Source organism: Poromitra crassiceps (genome assembly GCF_964638095.1).
Source record: "Poromitra crassiceps genome assembly, chromosome: 9".
Classification (NCBI taxonomy): Eukaryota; Metazoa; Chordata; class Actinopteri; order Beryciformes; family Melamphaidae; genus Poromitra; species Poromitra crassiceps.
The window spans coordinates 12,171,287-12,192,118 of NC_139630.1; the positions used below are offsets into that span (position 1 = coordinate 12,171,287).

General features: G+C 46.6%; 1 protein-coding gene across 1 annotated transcript in view; it reads left to right on the forward strand.

The window, feature by feature from the left end:
• The window catches only part of myt1la (myelin transcription factor 1-like, a), a gene marked incomplete at both ends in the record, with an annotated part of 108,489 nt that overhangs the window by 79,330 nt on the left and 8,327 nt on the right, over positions 1-20,832 (forward strand). The window contains 8 exons of the mRNA XM_083642860.1: positions 1-94; positions 5,533-5,657; positions 6,727-6,795; positions 12,683-12,745; positions 14,068-14,151; positions 17,321-17,542; positions 18,523-18,614; positions 19,476-19,579. The exon at positions 1-94 is cut by the window's left edge and continues 110 nt beyond it. Coding sequence (XP_083498986.1) covers positions 1-94; positions 5,533-5,657; positions 6,727-6,795; positions 12,683-12,745; positions 14,068-14,151; positions 17,321-17,542; positions 18,523-18,614; positions 19,476-19,579 — 853 coding nt within the window. The remainder of the gene's footprint in view (positions 95-5,532; positions 5,658-6,726; positions 6,796-12,682; positions 12,746-14,067; positions 14,152-17,320; positions 17,543-18,522; positions 18,615-19,475; positions 19,580-20,832) is intronic.

The window sequence follows — 20,832 nt, forward strand, 5'->3', positions numbered from 1 at the left end:
CCGCTGCTACCAGCTGTCCGACACGGACTGCTGGGACCTGCCCGTCGACTACACCAAGATCAAACGGCTGGGAGACGACCTGGACCACAAAGAGGTAACCGGAAGGGCTACATCAGTCTACACCAGTCTACATGGGTCTCAGTTTACATTTAACCAAGGCACCACAATTTACACACGACACCATTTACAGTTGATAGTTGACAGAGGCAATGCAAAATAATGATGCTATACAATTCAATATGGTACAGAGAGTTTGATTTTATTTCTTAAGCAGTAAATCATAAATGAACAAGAAAAGGACTATTTTTAAGCAGTGCAGCCGCTTCTATAAGTGACAGTGTGTGTTTGTGGGGTGTTTGTAGACGAGATGTGTGCACCGAGAGTTTGCAACGAGAGTGAGATTTAGCCTGGGCTAAATCTGAGAGAGAGGGAGAGAGAGAGAGAGAGAGAGAGAGAGAGAGAGGGAGAGAGGGAGAGAGAGAGAGAGAGAGAGAGAGAGAGAGAGAGAGAGGGAGAGAGAGAGAGAGAGAGAGAGAGAGAGAGAGAGAGAGAGAGAGCATAATGGTACATGTCACGCCTGCCCGCCCTGCTCCACAGAATTTGCATGCATGTAGGCGGGGTTCGATGTTTGTTCTTTGCTTTACCTGATTGGATGAACAACAGCATTTGACCAATCAGGGCCGTCTGTGGCCCTGATTGGACGAACAGCGTCTGAACTCAGCTGCCAGCCGAGTCGACTAGTTTCTCACGCTGTGTTTGTTCAGCCAAAATGCCGGATACCTGTTGTGCTATCGGTTGCACTAACCGACGAGGAGACACGCCTGGCTTGTGCTTTTACAGAATCCCGTCGGAGAAAGAAAACTCAGAAAGGAGGAGGTTGTGGATTTGTGCGATTAGACGTGGTTCAGTCGCTGGGGAGGGCAAATGGCTTTTTTTCTACCATCAAAGTACACACGTTTTTGCGGCCAACATTTCATCAAAGGTAAGCTCAAGTAACGTTAACGGGGTATTTTAATCATTATTGTAGCGTTACTTGAGCTTACCTTTGATGAAATGTTGGCCGCAAAGACGTGTGTACAAACGGCTGAACAAACACAGCGTGAGAAACTAGTCGACTCGGCTGGCAGCGGAATGAACAAGTTTTTTTTTTGACCGTCAGGTGGGCGTTCCCGGCAGCACGTAACGCCCCTTGAAAGCTATGAATATGAAAACCACTGGGCAAAATGTGTTTCTGATCACAGTCGCTGTGTCTCCCTCTGTCTGTGTTTTGATTGAATAGGGGTTTGGGAGGCGGGGGGCACGGACCTCATTTCCATCAAATATCTGTATCCCGGACAAATGGATAAGCAGCGTAACGCCTCAAGGACGATAGATAGCGTTTCAAAGCCAGTGGCCCGCATGCACACACACACACACACACACACACACACACACACACACACACACACACACACACACACACACACACACATATCCATGCACACACATTCACACTATGGAGAGAGCGGCTCGAAACCGGTTTGTACAAAGGAAGTGAACGTGGAGACAGAAGGCACCGTGGCTCCAAGCTGGTGTGAAACGCACACAACACGCACAAAAGTGACGGACGGACTGACGGACACGTGCGCGGATGGGCACGCGCACGGACGCACGCACGGGTCGCACAACATGCACAAAACTGCACCGCTTACTTCAACACCTGTGCGTGATTTTTACTTTACATACGTGTTTCTGTAGTGCTGCACCTCAGTAAGCATCTGATTGATCTACTAATATAAATCGGATTTTACCGATGCAAAGATCCAAATCGTATCCAATACACAACTTTTTTAACAGGTGCAATCGCATCTTGAACTTTGATGCCGAGGCACCGATGGGAATGGGTGAATCTTCCCATCCCTAAGAGGCACTGTAGAGGTCTGCAGTTAGCGGAAAGTTGGCAGAGTTGGCAGAGTTGACCCTTTGCAGAAACACTGCGGAGCAGTCTACAGCAGCCTATAGACAGAATTTGCACTGGCACGACTTCACGGTGTTGGCTCACTTGGGCGTGACCAACAGATTTTTGGATCTGCTGGGTTGGAGAATTGACATCAAAGTGAAACAGGCAATTCATCGACGTGGGCGCGTCTTCGCCAACTAAAGACACATAAATAGCACAGCACAGAATGCAAGGCCTGAGTAGGCGGCGGCACAAGCGTCATTTTTGATACCGAAATTGCACTGAGCTGCCCGATGAGCAGTAACGCTCCCCTCTAGAGAGCTCTCCCCCCCATGTTGGTGCCAGTGATGTCATAGCGAGCCACACAGGTGTGCCAGTGATGTCATAACGAGCCACAAAGGTGTGCCAGTGAAGTTATAACTTCCCCTGCACAAAGTCACTGTGCTTTATCTGTGTTGGCATGAAAGGGCCGAGCTTCAGATCTACTGTTTGAAACAATTGGCATCATCTCTGACAAAATGATTGACATCACACTGAGCCAGACGATTGCACTTTTTAAAGCTACTGTAGTCGAGAACTTCAGTCCTTGTTTGACCAAATTACTTTTACAGACAAGATCGTCTGTGATCAACTTCAGTGTTAATTTTTCTCTCAAAAATGATAGTTTTGGAAATAAACGCATCAAAGCGAACAGTGTTGGGCAAGTTACTGAAAATCAGTACCGGTAATTAGTTACATTAAGAAATTACTTCTCTCAAAGAGTAATTGAATTACTTTCAGATAAGTGCATAATAAAAGTACTGTAATGAATTATTAATCACTACGCAAAGTAACTTTTGCGTTACTTTTAAAAGTCTGTTTCAACTCTCTTATTAATGCACATATTAGTTTAGTGTTGCTGTGGCACAGTGTGGGACAAGACAATCTGTCATTGTGCCTGCATGGGATGCTTGAACATTTGCTTATTGGGGAGATTTATAGCCTATTCATGGTCATTAGCCTCTGGGGCTTATAGCCTACTCAAGGTCATTAGCCTCTGGGGCTTATAGCCTACCCAAGGTCATTAGCATCTGGGGTTTATAGCCTACTCAAGGTCATTAGCACCTGGGGCTGATAGCCGAATCAAGGTCATCAGCCTACAGGCTCTGGCTGCAGTGTGTATGGCATCTTTCCCCGGCGGAGGCGGCGTCTCTCCCCGGACTAGATCTGATGATCATAAACCAGATAATCCTCTGAAGTTGTCTGCTATTTTCATGTCGTAACTAGCCCATTTAAATTGCAGTAATTGTAATTGAGTTACTAAATTTGAAAAAGTAATTAGTTACATTACTAGTTACTGCAAAAAAGTTGTTACATTACAACAGTGTGTTTATGCAGCACTGCTAATAGGCTAGCAATAAGGAAAGGCCAGAGAACATGATAAGAACAGTAGTGTTGTTTTATATGCAGGGCAGTGAAAGATTTTAATTTATTTTTAAAAATATTATAAAAGAAGAGATGTGTCTCAAGACTAGTCCTCGGTGATTTTAAAGGTAAGGCAGCATGAAGCTAATCCTGATAAGATGACAGGAGGGAGGCGACTGGCTGCAGCGGTCTGTCTGCCAGGCTGAGTGCGCTCTCATGTGGACAGGGGCGGTACTGCGCTCGGCGAGAGCGGCTCTCTGTGTGAACGCTTCAGGAGCTACAGGACCTACCAAATGTTGAATTACAAAACGAACAGGGGCGGGGCGGGGAGCGGGGCGGGGCAGGGAGCAGGGCAGGGAGCGGGGCGGGGCAGGGAGTGGGGCAGGGAGCGGGGCGGGGCGGGGCAGGGAGTGGAGCGGGGCAGGGAGCGGGACAGGGAGCAGGGCAGGGAGCGGAGCGGGGCAGGGAGCGGGGCAGGGAGCAGGGCAGGGAGCGGGGCGGGCGGGGCAGGGAGCGGAGCGGGGCGGGGCAGGGAGCGGAGCGGGGCAGGGAGCGGGGCAGGGAGCGGGGCAGGGAGCGGGGCAGGGCGGGGCAGGGAGCGGAGCGGGGCAGGGAGCGGGGCAGGGAGCAGGGCAGGGAGCGGGGCAGGGAGCAGGGCAGGGAGCGGGGCGGGGAGCGGGGTGGGGCAGGGAGTGGGGCAGGGAGCGGGGCAGGGCAGGGAGCGGGACTTTCTCCAGATCATCCCAAGAAAGTCAGAATCAAAAAAGGACGACTAGAGTGCAGCAGAGGTCAATCGGACGCATTACAAGACAGTTGAATAAGACACAGTGACTGGAGCAACACATTCTGACTCCCAACTCATCTTTCAGCTTTTTTCACCATCTTTCGACGCCACGTAGCTGATTTCGATGCCATTTTTCGTAGCCAACAACTTGTTACAGTTATGGTTAGGCAAGTCAACTTGCTGAAGGTTAGAGAAATGGTGTGGTCAGCGTTAATTAAGAAAATAACATTTGTTAGAAATGGCTTATGGTTGACATGTACTGTGAAAATGCTGGGGATCGAACGGATACACCCATCCACCACCACAACGCGGTCGGGGTGTACTTCTCGTGCAGAGTAGTGACAGCATGTAGTCGTTGTATTTCCTGTGCAGAGTAGTGACAGCATGTAGTCGTTGTATTTCCTGTGCAGCATAGTGACAGCATGTAGTCGTTGTATTTCCTGTGCAGAGTAGTGACAGCATGTAGTCGTTGTATTTCCTGTGCAGCATAGTGACAGCATGTAGTCGTTGTATTTCCTGTGCAGCATAGTGACAGCATGTAGTCGTTGTATTTCCTGTGCAGCATAGTGACAGCATGTAGTCGTTGTATTTCCTGTGCAGAGTAGTGACAGCATGTAGTCGTTGTATTTCCTGTGCAGAGTAGTGACAGCATGTAGTCGTTGTATTTCCTGTGCAGAGTAGTGACAGCATGTAGTCGTTGTATTTCCTGTGCAGCATAGTGACAGCATGTAGTCGTTGTATTTCCTGTGCAGAGTAGTGACAGCATGTAGTCGTTGTATTTCCTGTGCAGAGTAGTGACAGCATGTAGTCGTTGTATTTCCTGTGCAGAGTAGTGACAGCATGTAGTCGTTGTATTTCCTGTGCAGAGTAGTGACAGCATGTAGTCGTTGTATTTCCTGTGCAGAGTAGTGACAGCATGTAGTCGTTGTATTTCCTGTGCAGCATAGTGACAGCATGTAGTCGTTGTATTTCCTGTGCAGAGTAGTGACAGCATGTAGTCGTTGTATTTCCTGTGCAGAGTAGTGACAGCATGTAGTCGTTGTATTTCCTGTGCAGAGTAGTGACAGCATGTAGTCGTTGTATTTCCTGTGCAGAGTAGTGACAGCATGTAGTCGTTGTATTTCCTGTGCAGAGTAGTGACAGCATGTAGTCGTTGTATTTCTCGTGCAGAGTAGTGACAGCATGTAGTCGTTGTATTTCTCGTGCAGAGTAGTGACAGCATGTAGTCGTTGTATTTCTCGTGCAGAGTAGTGACAGCATGTAGTCGTTGTATTTCCTGTGCAGAGTAGTGACAGCATGTAGTCGTTGTATTTCCTGTGCAGAGTAGTGACAGCATGTAGTCGTTGTATTTCCTGTGCAGAGTAGTGACAGCATGTAGTCGTATTTCTCGTCTCTGCACCAGAGCGACGAGCTGGACCCCTTCCAGGAGCTGCTGGAGGAGCAGCGGTACCCGGCCCAGGTCAGCATGCCCAGCCCCAAACACAAATACCCCCCCGCGCCCTGCAAGGAAGGCAAGAAGGAGCTGCTCACGTAAGAGCCCACACACACACACACACACACACACACACACACACACAGACACACACACACACACACACACACACGCACACGCACGCACGCGCACACACACACACACACACACACACACACACACACACACACACACACACACAGACACACACACAGACACACACACACACACACACACAGACACAGACACACACACACACACACACACACACACACACAGACACACACACACACAGACACACACACACACACACACACACACAGACAGACACACACACACACACACACACACACACACACACACACACACACACACACACACACAGACACACACACACACACACACACACACACACACACACACACACACACACACACACACACACACACATTCACACCTTCAGCCCTTTCTGTAACATTTGTCTTCCAGGTGTGCCTTTCCGTCAAAATCGCATATGACAGCAATGCTGTTTAGCAGCCGATTTGGAAGTCTCAGATGTCGGACTTTCCCAGCAGCACCTGAATGCAGCATAATACTTCTGGCTAAAATATGAAAATCCTTTAAATCCCAGATCCAGATGGAAGGAACATGTTCACCCAAAAATGAAAATTCTGTCAGCATCTTCTACTCCCCCTCAAGTGAAGTTAGTTATAACACACAGGCAGGGTGCCAATACAACTCCATAGCAGCCTTCTCCAAAACAACTAAAGTCAGTGGGGACCAGTTCTTCAGAGTTCCAAACAGATATACATATATATGTGTGTGTGTGTGTGTGTGTGTGTGTGTGTGTGTGTGTGTGTGTGTGTGTGTGTGTGTGTGTGTGTGTGTGTGTGTGTGTGTGTGTGTGTGTGTGTGGTGTGTGTGTATATATATATGTATGTATATATATATATATATATAGAGTGGTTTCCTCTGTGGAGAACCTGGTTTCATCTGTGGAGAATGTGGTTTCCTCTGTGGAGAACGTGGTTTCCTCTGTGGAGAACGTGGTTTCCCCTGTGGAGAACATGGTTTCCTCCGTGGAGAACAGGGGGTTTCATGTTCCGTTTGTTTCTTCTTCTCTTGCAGTCTGTCCAGCTGCCAGCTGGCCGACAAGAGCATCCGCAGCCTGATGACCACCAACTCACAAGACCTCAAGTGAGTGTCCAAAATCAATCAACAATCAATTCAGAGGGAACTGGTGGGAATAGCGTGATCCTCCCACGTGCTACGTCCTGCCGGTGAAGCTCCCCGCTGTCAGGTGAGAAGAAGCGGCTGGCAACTGCGCATGTGTCGGAGGAAGCATGGTGCTAGATCGGCAAATGGTGGAGCAGCGACCGGGGCAGCAGGGAGGCGGGGGGGGGGGGGAAACAGAAAAATAAAAAAAACAATCAATTTAGGATTTTGTCCTCCCAAACCACTAATATAAGTTTGAAAGTCACCTATTTTTGGTGAGGGTAACATTTCAGTTTATAGTATCAAAAAATTAAAAAATTAAAAGTGGTCTGTGGACTAAACACATTATAAAACTGTGTTAGATAGAGATATTGGAAATATGTTACTTCTAGTTAATAGACATTGGACATCAGTGACATTTTGATATACGATTTGGAAGTCTGTGATGAGTGATGGTAGCTGGCTAACTAGCTAGCAGGGTTGGTTGACTCACTGATTTTGGGGCTGGTTGGCACACACTCGAAAGGCCTAATCCACATGCGCATGGACTTACACTAGTGGTTCTCAAACCTTTTCACGTCAAGGACCCCCGCAACTGACACAACTTAGACCACAGACCCCCATTTGATAAGATGTTGTCCCAGGGTCCCTCAGCTGATAAGATTTTTGCTTTTAGAGATTTCACAGTCTTTCAAAAATGACAGGATAATCTTCACAGATGAGGACCACTTTTATACTTTTTGAAGTGTAAATGTGATCGCCAGAAAACACTTCAAAAATCATGAAAATCAAGTGGTCCTCCTTTGTGAAGATCATCTTGCTGAACACAACGTTCATGTTTCATACACTTTTGTTAACCACGGATCTTATTTCAGGCCTCTAACCAAAACGCCATTTAAAAATCCCATTGACTTCCCGACGAGGGAACCAGGCGATGCTAACATCCGGGTTTTAGAACTTATTCCTGCGCCACTCACTCAGCTTCAGTATTACCACTCACTCAGCTTCAGTATTACCACTCACTCAGCTTCAGTATTACCGTATTAACCATTTTGTTGAAACAAAAGTTGAAACAAAAATGTTAAAGTCCCTGGAAACCAAAATCCACAAAAACATTCTAACTATGTTATTTAGGGTCTTATGTTAGTAATTGTGTGCCTCCGAAATTATTATACATTACTTTCAACCCAAAGCCTTAAAATCGACACTTTTCCCCAAGATTCTACAAGGTACTTCCTCATTGAAGAGAGCAGTGCGCGAGGTGCTAAAATGCAGGAGCTTATGACGTCATAAGCTCTATATAACCTTTGTACACGCGCGCAACTCGCCCTTCTCCTTTTGTCCGTTCTTTGCCCCCAGTGACAGCGCTCGCTCAGTGTATCGCCTCGTGCACATCTACAATGGCAAAATCGCTTTTCCGCCTCGTCGCAGCATTTTGTGGGCGTGGAAACCAGCTTCCAGCTTGGAGCTGTAGCCTGTAGAACGTTTTCAGGTCGAGGTACACAGGAGGGTGGGGGGACGAAATGTGTAGGAAGAGCTGTCATTGGGTAACTTTAACGAAAGGTCCCGCCCTAGTCCCGCCCTGCGAGCGTGAAGCCGCTCGGAGACAAGCCGCCTCTAGTCTGCGACAGCGAAACGCTGGGCGGTTCCAGCGGCAGGGGGCGCGAGGTTGAAATGGACCAATCAGACGAGGAAATGGAGCAAGACAGCCTATCAAGCTGCAGCGTCAAAGAGGCTTTCACAGGAGGCATGCCGCCGAGCGTTTCATGATGTGCACGTACCGTTACACACACTGCGCTGTGCAGTCGCAGCAAGAGTCTCTCCCTCTCTGAGCAACGAACACACACACACACACACACACACACACACACACACACACGGTGTGTGTGTGTGTGTTCGACACACACTCGATCTCTCTTTCTCTCTTTCTCCGTTTCCCTCCCCCCCTCTCTCTCGCGCTCTCCGAGAGACAGAAATTTCCCTGCTGCAGACGGGACACGCCCACACAGTCCGCGGGAGAAAATACACTCTAAAAACGAATTGATTCTCATGACTTTTGTCAAGACTGTCAAACCTAAATTTATATACTTTGCGACGTTCATCATCGTTCAAATTTGGCTGGTGGCTTATTAACATAGATTCCTGTGATGTGATGAACTCAAAATGCTAAATAATAATAAAATATTTCTGGTTTCCAGGGACTTTAAATGTGACTCACCAACTGCCCCAGGCTCTGGAACTCGACTCTGAGTCCCTCAAGTCTTTCAATCCGGCCTCAAGACTCATCTCTTCTCCAGTAGTCTGACTGGGTTGAAGCAGCATGGTGGACTTAAAGGATGGGTTTTCCGTGGGGAATATGAATATATATTAAATCTCACGCCCCTAAGGTTTTCGAATCCGTTGAAATTTTTGAAATTGGATATTCACTGCCAGAGATATCAAGCATCTCTCACATATTTTTTGGGCCAGCCGACGCGTTTCGCGTCATCTGGCCTAAGTCCGCCTTGCGGAAGTCGTGCACCTATGAACTACAACTGTTGTTGGCCATGGTCCCGCCTCTAGAGGTCCTCCACGCCCCTTCAGAGGCCTTGACCAAAACAAAAACGCAGCCATCTTGTCAACCGCCTAGCCTGCTGTAGCTAATATTAGCTTCCCATAGTTCCTTGCAAAGAGACCATTATCTCGGGAACGGAAGCACTAATCGACACGGGACTGGCGGCATTGGAAAGCTCGTCAAATTTTACATCTAGTAGTAGGTGGGTTGAAGTAACGAAATCAACGCTGAGCAATGTACCCGTTTTTACACATTTTTACAGAAAATAGTTACAACATCAGATGCGCGTAACTCCTACGAAAATGCCTTAAAATGCATGAAAAATTTTTTATGAAGACATCTCCCGACATATATACTACCGTTTACATTTGGTGCAATTTGGAGGCAATTGATTTTCGATTTATTTTCGATTTATTTCTTCTTCTCTCCATGTCTTCTCTCCATGTCTTCTTCTTCTTTGAGTTTTATGGCGGTTGGCAAACATATATGTGCATTACCGCCACCTACTGGAGTTTGATATCAGCCAAACGCCTGAGGGGTGGGCATGGAAACGAAGGCCACGCGAGCCCAGTGCATTGTGGGAAATGTAGTATTTCGAGTCCCCGCACCCCCCCCACCACACACACAGAGTGGATTTCTGGTGATATCTCAGGCTGTAAACAACCAATTTCAAAAATTTCAACGGATTCTAAAACCTTAGGGGCGTGAGATTTAATATATATTCATATTCCCCACGGAAAACCCGGCCTTTAAGCCTGCTTTATACTCACCATGCCGTGAAGGGCGCGGGGGTGGAGCGAGGGCCGCCAGCGTCAAATGACGTGTGATGTGTTGGGCGTGGTTGGGCGCTACCTCCGTAGGGCGCCCACCGCGTACCTGAAGATTTTTCTCACAGCGCGACCTCCGCATGGCTTCTCTCCAAACATGGCTGCTTTCAAGCCACTGAGCCCTGAACACTGAGCTGTGTTTTCACCACATTTCTTGACCCATGTGGTAGGCTAAACTTTGATTTGCAACTGTTCATTTTTAGTCATTTCACCAAGTAAACGTGTTGTGTTGAGAGCATTATTGAGAGAGATTAAAAGCAGCACAGAGTAGCCTATCAGGGCTGAGAACTAAAACGGCTTTCAGTAAAAACAAGTTTGGCGATTCATTCATGTGCTGATATACGGTCGTTTGAGAGTGAAAGCACACTCAGTACTGCACATAATAGCGTTTCATTGCGACTTTTCACGGGCTGTTCTCACTATTACCATTGTACAATACATGCTGATCACTTGGCTGATCACTTCTGAGTATAAAAGCATCTGCCCCAGCGCGAGGTCCGCACGGTGACTCGCGGAGACTCGTGGAGCTCCACCCCACGGAGCCTTGCTCGAGTATAATGAGCCCTTTAGCCTCTCTCATTGGTGCCGGCCATTTCAGTCGGTGCCGGATGGAAATCCCATTCTGCTCCCTGCAAGCTCTGCAATTGGCTCTGACCCGCTCTGACTGCGGCTGCGACCATATTTGGATTTCCTTTCCACGCCCCCCCGTGTTGAATCTGTCTGTCTCTGCTGCTGTACGTGTTGAATCTGTATGTCTCTGCTGCTGTACGTGTTGAATCTGTATGTCTCTGCTGCTGTACGTGTTGAATCTGTATGTCTCTGCTGCTGTACGTGTTGAATCTGTATGTCTCTGCTGCTGTACGTGTTGAATCTGTCTGCCTCTGCTGCTGTACGTGTTGAATCTGTATGTCTCTGCTGCTGTACGTGTTGAATCTGTCTGCCTCTGCTGCTGTACGTGTTGAATCTGTATGTCTCTGCTGCTGTACGTGTTGAATCTGTTTGTCTCTGCTGCTGTACGTGTTGAATCTGTATGTCTCTGCTGCTGTACGTGTTGAATCTGTATGTCTCTGCTGCTGTACGTGTTGAATCTGTATGCCTCTGCTGCTGTACGTGTTGAATCTGTATGTCTCTGCTGCTGTACGTGTTGAATCTGTCTGCCTCTGCTGCTGTACGTGTTGAATCTGTATGTCTCTGCTGCTGTACGTGTTGAATCTGTTTGTCTCTGCTGCTGTACGTGTTGAATCTGTATGTCTCTGCTGCTGTACGTGTTGAATCTGTATGTCTCTGCTGCTGTACGTGTTGAATCTGTATGCCTCTGCTGCTGTACGTGTTGAATCTGTATGTCTCTGCTGCTGTACGTGTTGAATCTGTATGTCTCTGCTGCTGTACGTGTTGAATCTGTATGTCTCTTCTGCTGTACGTGTTGAATCTGTATGTCTCTGCTGCTGTACGTGTTGAATCTGTATGTCTCTGCTGCTGTACGTGTTGAATCTGTATGTCTCTGCTGCTGTACATGTTGAATCTGTATGTCTCTGCTGCTGTACGTGTTGAATCTGTATGTCTCTGCTGCTGTACGTGTTGAATCTGTATGCCTCTGCTGCTGTACGTGTTGAATCTGTATGTCTCTGCTGCTGTACGTGTTGAATCTGTATGTCTCTGCTGCTGTACGTGTTGAATCTGTCTGCCTCTGCTGCTGTACGTGTTGAATCTGCTGAGCTCAAATGCCTGCGCCGCTGCCTTTGAAACAATAACAACAGCAGCGCTAGTCGCTAGCTCGTTGCTACACGCTGAAAACAATTGATGTGGATTATGCAATGAAGCAGCCTGCATGGTACGTTCGGTGGATGGCTGTAAACAGCCTTTTACAATAGAAAGCGTCCCCAGCCAGACTCTCCCAGCCCCTTTGCTGGGAGAGTCTGGCAAGCGAGACTCCTTCTCCATTGCCTTCTCTTAGCCCCGCCCTGCCCCCATCCATCCTTTTGTGTCCGTGTTATGTTTTACACTGTTTCTCTCTCTGTTGTCACACTAATGCTGCCCCTTAGTATATACAGTAGTGTTAAGCAACTTTGAGTTGTAGAAAAGCACTATATACATACTGTACCATATATTATTATTATTATTATTACTATTATTATTATTATTATTATTATTATTATTATTATTATTATTATTATTATTACCGTATTATTATTATTATTATCATCATTACTACGGTTGAAATGTAGACATTGGAAACCCATGGGGATGGAACACAGCTGAAAAGGAAAGTGTTTACTCCCTCCATCCACCCCGGCAACAACACCCTTACTGGCCAACACGCTATTTCATAGCAGACTATAACGTGTATAACGTTGATATGCTGTACTGTACACATATCTAGAAACATGATATGCGACATATTTTCGGTTCAGAAATGACCAGCCGAGCAGGCTGCAGGAGGCCCCGCCTTGCAGGTTTTGAACCGTGTGCCTCTGTGTCTCTGCCTCAGGTGTCCCACGCCCGGCTGTGATGGCTCGGGACACATCACAGGGAACTACGCCTCCCACAGGAGGTAACGTCAGACCACGCCCACACACGGAGAACCACAACAGGCTCAGACCACGCCCACACACGGAGAACCACAACAGGCTCAGACCACGCCCACACACGGAGAACCACAACAGGCTCAGACCACGCCCACACACGGAGAACCACAACAGGCTCAGGCCACGCCCACACACGGAGAACCACAACAGGCTCAGACCACGCGCACACACTGAGAACCACAACAGGCTCAGACCACACCCACACACTGAGAACCACAACAGGCTCAGAAAAGTTTGTGAATGACTCAAACGCCCAAACTCTGGTTACGTGCTGTGGACCCAAATAATATGAGGATCCTCCACCAGTCCGTTCGCCATGAAAACATTAATAATAATAATAATAATAATAATAATAATAATAATAATAATAATAATCTCACACCTATAATCAGAGAGTGGTCGGGCTTGCCGCCCCACAATTGCTCAACTGCGGTGAGCTGGCAAGGCCGTGCAGCAGGCGAGTTGCGAGCGAGGCTGCATTAGCGGGCGAGGCCGTGTCCGTAGCCAAGATGTGAGCCCGCATAGCTGGTGAGGCCGTGCGCGTCTGTGAGCCCGCGATGCAGGCAAGACCTCGAGGGGAAGCCAACGAGGGACAATATTGTGACTCTAAAACTTGGAGAAAAAAAAAGAAAAAAAACGTAAAACGTAAAATAAAACTCTGGAGAGTGGAGGATATGGAGCTAAAGAAAGATGGATAATAAAAAATATAAATATTATTTTCTTGTACCCCAGTATAGAAATAAACTGATGATGATTGACTCTATTCCAGCATAGGAACAACCCTCTATACCTATTGAATTGATCAATTACCATCTTGTAACATAGGAGCGACTCCTCTGTAAATGTGTCCTCAGACGACCGAGCCTTTCGGTACTTACTTGCTCTGAACCAGATAGATGCACCTTATCACACTATTCACTTGTACTGAGAACGTTCCTGAACTGTGTCGACTCAGTGAACTCAGACTGTCTGGTCTCTCCTCAGTCTGTCTCAGTGAACTCAGACTGTCTGGTCTCTCCTCAGTCTGTCTCAGTGAACTCAGACTGTCTGGTCTCTCCTCAGTCTGTCTCAGTGAACTCAGACTGTCTGGTCTCTCCTCAGTCTGACTCAGTGAACTCTGGTCTCTCCTCAGTCTGACTCAGTGAACTCAGACTGTCTGGTCTCTCCTCAGTCTGTCTCAGTGAACTCAGACTGTCTGGTCTCTCCTCAGTCTGTCTCAGTGAACTCAGACTGTCTGGTCTCTCCTCAGTCTGTCTCAGTGAACTCAGACTGTCTGGTCTCTCCTCAGTCTGTCCGGTTGTCCACGAGCGAAGAAGAGCGGCATCAAGATACTCCACAGCAAGGAGGACAAGGACGACCAGGAGCCAATCAGGTTAGGCTCCCATGATGCTTTGCAAGGCTTTGAAGATGTAACTGGCCAATAGAGTGCAGCAGGAAGGAGTCCTCGCGTCTGGATGTCAATGGGATTTTTGTATGGGGATTTTGGTTAGATGCCTGAAATAAGGTCTGTGGTTAACAAAGGTTTATGATACTGAGTGAGACCTTTGTGTTCAGCAAGATAATATCCACAAATGAACACCACTTTTATGATTTTTGAAGCATTTTCCGAAAGCATTTACCAAAAATGTTCAGAAAACGCTTCAAAAATCGCTTCAAAAATCATAATTTGTTAAGATGATCTTGCTGAAGGTCTCAGTTTCATAGTTTTAACCACAGACCTTCTTTTCAGGCATCGAACCAAAATCCCCATACAGAAATCCCATCGACTTCCAAATGAGGGAACTGATGTTAACTTCCAGGTTGGCCTCCAAAAATACCTGCAGTGACTCTATGATCAAATTCAAGAAGTCCAAGAACCACTTTGACCTTGTGGAGAACATTCCTCCCGGGAAGAGATTGAACTTCTTGTCAGTTGTTCACTTCAACAGAAGCTTCAACTGTTTTTGAATTAAACTCTTGAGGCATTTTGGTGAATTCTCCCAAAAACCTGGACTGGATCAATAAGGTAAAATCTCTCAGGTGATGGAACCTGTACAGAGTTAATCTTTTCATCGAAATTATCTAACGACCTGGAAGTTTTTTTTTTAACTTATTTTAAGAATATTCAAATTTTAGGACTCAATAATAGACTGAATGAATTGTTAACTCATTGAGTGCCAGCCACTTTTGGAGAACGGACGCTCCCAGTGCCAGAGTTTCAGAGCTTTTTTCAGTGATTTCTCGAGGCCCACAGAATATTGTGTGATATTACTATGTGAACAATGAACACGCAAAAAGAACGATGAGACTCTTTTCTATCATCAGCAAAAACAGGTTTATTGATATCATTTTCCGTTCTTTAGTTATCAGCCGGAGAAGATAGCTTGATTTAACAAAAAAGAGCAGTTTTTTTCTAGAAGCTGAGATAATGGCTCTTTTGTGAAATTAAACATTTCAAACACATCACTGACTCTGAAGCTAATTTTCTGATGTAGTCACACCTCAAAAATAATTTCCTTCAATAAAACAGTAAAGGCGAGGGAATTTTGTTTGGCAGAATAATATTTTCAGCTTCTTGCTGCTGGTGGGCATCGGATATTCTGGCTTGCGTTTGCCAACCCTGTCCTGCTGCTGCCTGGGTCTGTCTGGGTGTTGTGTGGCTGTGTGCTGCTCTGCGTGCCCCCCCCCCCCCCCCCCGCCCGCCCCGCCTCGCCTCAACTGCACACTCCTCCTGTATGGGAGGTGGCTCTGTGCTGAGTTTGCTCTGCACTGTGAAGGGTGCGCGACATCTAGCTTTTTCCGCGTGTGTTTGTCACCGGCTCCTATGCTTCCAGTTGAGAATAATAACGTCTCCACGGCTGATCATGCGAATCGGCTGTTGCAGTGGACATGGAGGAGCTCAATTGTGGGAGCAGATTGACTGCTGCAGGCACATCTAACGTTAAAACGCTTCATGCATATCGATGCATACGGATGCGATGCGATTTCCGTTTCCCCAACGACTTATTCTCTGTTTTTCTCTGCCTTTCTGTTAACCTGGAGAGCACTGTCGCCACCTAAGGGTTCTGTAAAATAGGTTATAGACCTCCAATAGCTACAATAGTTGTACAGGAGCTGCGGAAGGCTTTGATCGACGTCCCACCGTCAAAAAACGCATTGGACGTCGAAAGACGTCCGTGGCACTCTACGTCACTATTTAATTGGACGTCGAAAGACGTCCATGGCACTCAATGAGTTAAGATTGAGATTTTTTTTTTTTTTTTACAGTGGATAACTATAACTATTAGGAACCAAATTCCAGCGAAGAGTCAGTCGTAACTGTGGTTTGACAGATTCATCCACTCCTCTTAAAATGCCGCCCGTGAATCCTGACCTTTCTAACTTTATGAAAGAATATTCCAGAGAGAAGCAGCGGTCAGTCCTCCGCTTCACCTCGCGCTCCCAGCAGGCGGAGTCACGTAAAGGTTACCGCTAGCGCGCGCTTGACATTTTAGTTAAAGCAGAGCCATAATGTTACGCCAATACGACCTTGTGAATAATCTCAAGTGCAGCCGGTGTCAGTCTGGCCCAGCTGTTGCCGTCACCTCTGTTCCCACGCGCTTCGCCGACTCCAGCTACCATCATCATTAACACCGCCGTCATCATTAGGCGTAACCCGCTCGGTCAGGCCGGGGGGGGCAGCAGACACCCGGCCCGTTCTAAACAGCGCCGAATGTCAGAGTGAAGGACGCTGGGAGGCGGGAGGCGAGATGTGTTCATCCTGCTGATCATTAACCCATTAATGTCATTAATAACAGTAGTTAGAGTAGGCTGAGCTAAACACAAATCCATTGAGATTTTTCAAAATGGTCAAAGTATGAGGCTACTAACGCCCGGTTTATTTGAAAATTATATAAAAAAAATATATATATATAATGAGTAACCCCATGTGAATAATGACTAGATATAGTATGATGTGGAAATGGCTGCACTATATCTCAAGGAGTTATATCAAAATTCTTGGTACAATTGGATTCAAAATTACTTCAATTTCAATATCTGCGGTGATCTAGGGTTGCTCTGGATTTACAATGCATGATACTACGTTTTGCCAATCGTACCACGATAGAATTGGTATTTGTCATCAATGACCCCCTTACATCTAGTATTAAAATGTGTTTTGGGTGATTGGATAGCAATTGGATAGTGCTTGACCACATGGAAGTTGTCTACCCACACAGAAGTTCAACAGCTATGTGGGATATTTAAGACACTGGTGGTCTACCATCTTTTTTTTGTTCCTTTGGACCAACAAGAGGAGGATTTGACATTTGCTTGTTTGAGCTTGACATAGAGTGATCAGATCTCAATTGGATCTCAATGTGGATACTGGAGACACATATTCATACTACGTGTAAATGTAATCAGGTTAAATCATAGTACCTAGATACAATCTGGATATATGAGACAGATTTTAATGCAATGTGTAAAAGGGAGTAAATGTGAGTCTGTCTGCTGCGCTTGATGGTACCTGGAAACAGACACAAAGTGAGACCTCTCTGACTGTCTGTGCGACCTCTCAGGTGTCCGGTCCCGGGCTGCGACGGACAGGGTCATGTGACGGGGAAGTACGCCTCGCATCGCAGCGCCTCCGGCTGCCCGCTGGCCGCCAAGCGGCAGAAAGACGGCTACGTCAACGGCTCGCAGTTTGTCTGGAAGTCGGGCAAGACGGACGGCATGAGCTGCCCCACCCCCGGCTGTGACGGCTCGGGACACGTCAGCGGCAGCTTCCTCACACATCGCAGGTGGGCGGGGCTCTTGGCTAAGACTTCAGTGACATCACTGTTTTGAACCTTTCATTGTCCAGCAGAGCCTTGCTGAGCTCCAAGCTCTTTTTACCACAGCGCTGGCCCAGCCGCCCTGCCGGGGTCATAAGCGATGAGATTTGAGGGGTGGGTAGGATTAGTGGCTAGGGGGGGAGGGTTGGGTAGTGTTGTTGGGAGGAGGAGGAGGGGGGAGGCGAGGGGAAAGTGTCATGGTCTAAAAGGTTTGCGCTTGTGGCATTTTGACCGTCGGCATCTTTTTAATCATTATTATCATTTTTTGAGGCAGAAGCAGCTAGCGCGCGACCAGGGGTTTCCCACAGAGCCGCCCACTATTGGTCCATGATCGGCGAGCTGCGCGATCACTGGACAGGTAACCTGTCAATCATACCCCAAAACATAGCTGCTTTCATCTATTTTACTTGATTTACAAAATCATGCTGTATTGAAGAAGACTTGAAACGAACCAATAGCCATTGAGACCATCAACTCATTCGGGAAGTCTTTCCTGAGCTTATAAATCAAGTGAGAAGTAGGGTCATTTCCCCATTGGCTTCTATACAATCGGACTTCTTGTTGCAGCTAGTGGTGTCCCCCCTGCTGGCCATTAGAAAGAATGCAGGTTTAAGGCACTTGGACATCGCCCCTTGGATGGTACAAAAAGTGGTGAAATGAGCAGTAACTCTGACAGTCCACCACACACTGTATTCTGTGACAGAAAGATGAGCTGGACATGACCTCTTCAGCTAAAGGTGGGCTAACCATTCAGTTCAGGTTAGGGTTCGGGGGAAGGCAAGAAGGCAAGAAGTTTCCTTAGAACAAGCTGGGAATTTAACCGCAGTCTCACTGAAGGCAAACTCACTTTTGCAGTTGGCCTCGATAGTTTGGAGTGTGTTTTCTCCACTTTTGTCTGATTTTAACTGTGTGCATGTGTATGTGTGTGTGTGTTGGTGTTATCCCAGTCTCTCCGGCTGTCCTCGTGCCACCTCTGCCATGAAGAAGGCCAGGATGAGCGGAGTCGAGATGCTGACAATCAAGCAAAGAGCAAGCAAAGGTAAAAGCTCCTTCACACTGTATCCATCTGAACAAGTCACCTCTCTTATAATCTGATTATTATCAAAACAGCTCCTTCACACTGTAAAACTATCCATCTGAACAAGTCACCTCTCTTATAATCTGATTATTATCAAAACAGCTCCTTCACACTGTAAAACTATCCATCTGAACAAGTCACCTCTCTTATAATCTGATTATTATCAAAACAGCTCCTTCACACTGTAAAACTATCCATCTGAACAAGTCACCGCTCTTATAATCTGATTATTATCAAAACAACTGAAATAACTAACATTGTAATGAGCACATTTGGTATAAGCCTTTATTGAATGATGAACTCATCATTTACAAAACATTAATAATATACATTTGTAGATGATTCATAAGTAATTAGTTGATACATTATCAATCATGTAAGTCATTCAAATATTTGATATTCCACAAATCTGATGAAGAGGGAGGGGCTAATGACTCCATGTGTGTGAGAGAAGACAGCTGTCTATATCCCCTCCCCGGGCCTGCAGAAGCAGTCAGCACTTACACGCACTGCAGTACAAACTACAAAGTGTTCCTTGCCAGTCATAAATAACGTGTAAATCATTTACAATTCATGTACCAGGCTTTCTGCATTGCATCCCTAATGTAAGGTGTAAACAATACATCACACATAAATGTGTTACATACAAGGGGGTAGCTCCGTTTGTGAAAATTGAAGCCAATGCGGGGAAGTGTCTTAAACCTGCATCATTTTGAGTGGCCTGCAGGGGGGCAACTCCACTGGCTGCAATAAGAAGTCCAATTGTATGGAAGTCAATGGGACAATTACTCTCTTTCTGCGCTGTGTTGTGTTTGGCTCCAGGGATAGAGAATGACGAGGAAATCAAACAGCTGGATGAAGAAATCAAAGATCTGAACGAGTCCAACAATCAAGTGGAATCAGACATGATCAAACTGAGGACACAAGTAATCTCTGTGTGTGTGTGTGTGTGTGTGTGTGTGTGTGTGTGTGTGTGTGTGTGTGTGTGTGTGTGTGTGTGTGTGTGTGTGTGTGTGTGTGTGTGTGTGTGTGTGTGTGTGCACGCACGTGCGTGTGCATGCATTTATGCGTGTCTGTCTGTCTCCCCACGTACTAGTGCTGCACGATTTGGGGGAAAGGTGCGATTAGCGATTATGGTGGACAATATTGCGATTTGCGATTGTGATTGCGATATAATAAAGAAATGGTATCTAGGGATGTACCGGCATGAGTTTTTGACGGTATGATAACCTTGGACAGAAATACCACGGTTTCACGTATCACAGACTAAAATACAATTTAAAATATATTAAAACTAAATAAATAAAACAATTTGAAATAAAATTATCTTTACAAAAAAATAAAACATTTTGAGACATTTGCCTGTCCCAAACATGTAAAAAAGAAACACCAGAAAAATAGAAACTGCACTGTGTTACAGCACATAGAAGATGGCTCAGACTGACAAAGTTATGTCTGTCCAGTAATACACCCCGTTTATTTCTTTTGTAGCGACAGGTGGCCTTAAACTCCACACTCACGTGACGCTTCTTGAGAGAGAGGTGAGGTAACGTGCATCTGCAGACTTTATCGAGGGACCATGAAGCCGTCATGTGACGTCAGGCTAGCTAGAAGCCCGGAGGTGCTCCTCGCAGCTGCGACAGTGAAATCTCGCTATATTCTTCATCACAGCGGGTCATTACCCACTGTGCACTTAATCGTGCACTAGTTCTGCATAAGCACCTGCAGCTCTGTCCTTATTTTACTGACGTTCTCACTAATCACACGGCTGTTTACATGCGTTTCTGAACGGCGAGCTAGTTATTAGCATAGCTCGCTGTTAGAGATCATGGATGTTCTCTCTCTCCCTCTCGGTAAGATGTTATGTAACCTTGCTGCGTATAACATTACTTATTTGCGGGAGTGCATGGGAGAAGTCTCCCGCTAGTGTTGATGCCATTAGTTTAGAGGAGGCTCACACACACACACACACACACACACACACACACTCAAATCGCACACTTTTGCGGTTATGTAATCGCACGTGCTGACATCGCGATTGCGATTAGATTAATCGTGCAGCACTACCACGTACCCACTCTTCATCATCGTAGCTGTGTCTCAATTCAGGGGCCGCATCTTCAAAGGCTGAATTAGAAGACCAAATGCGGTTGGATCGTTCTAGCCTGGGTGAACCCAG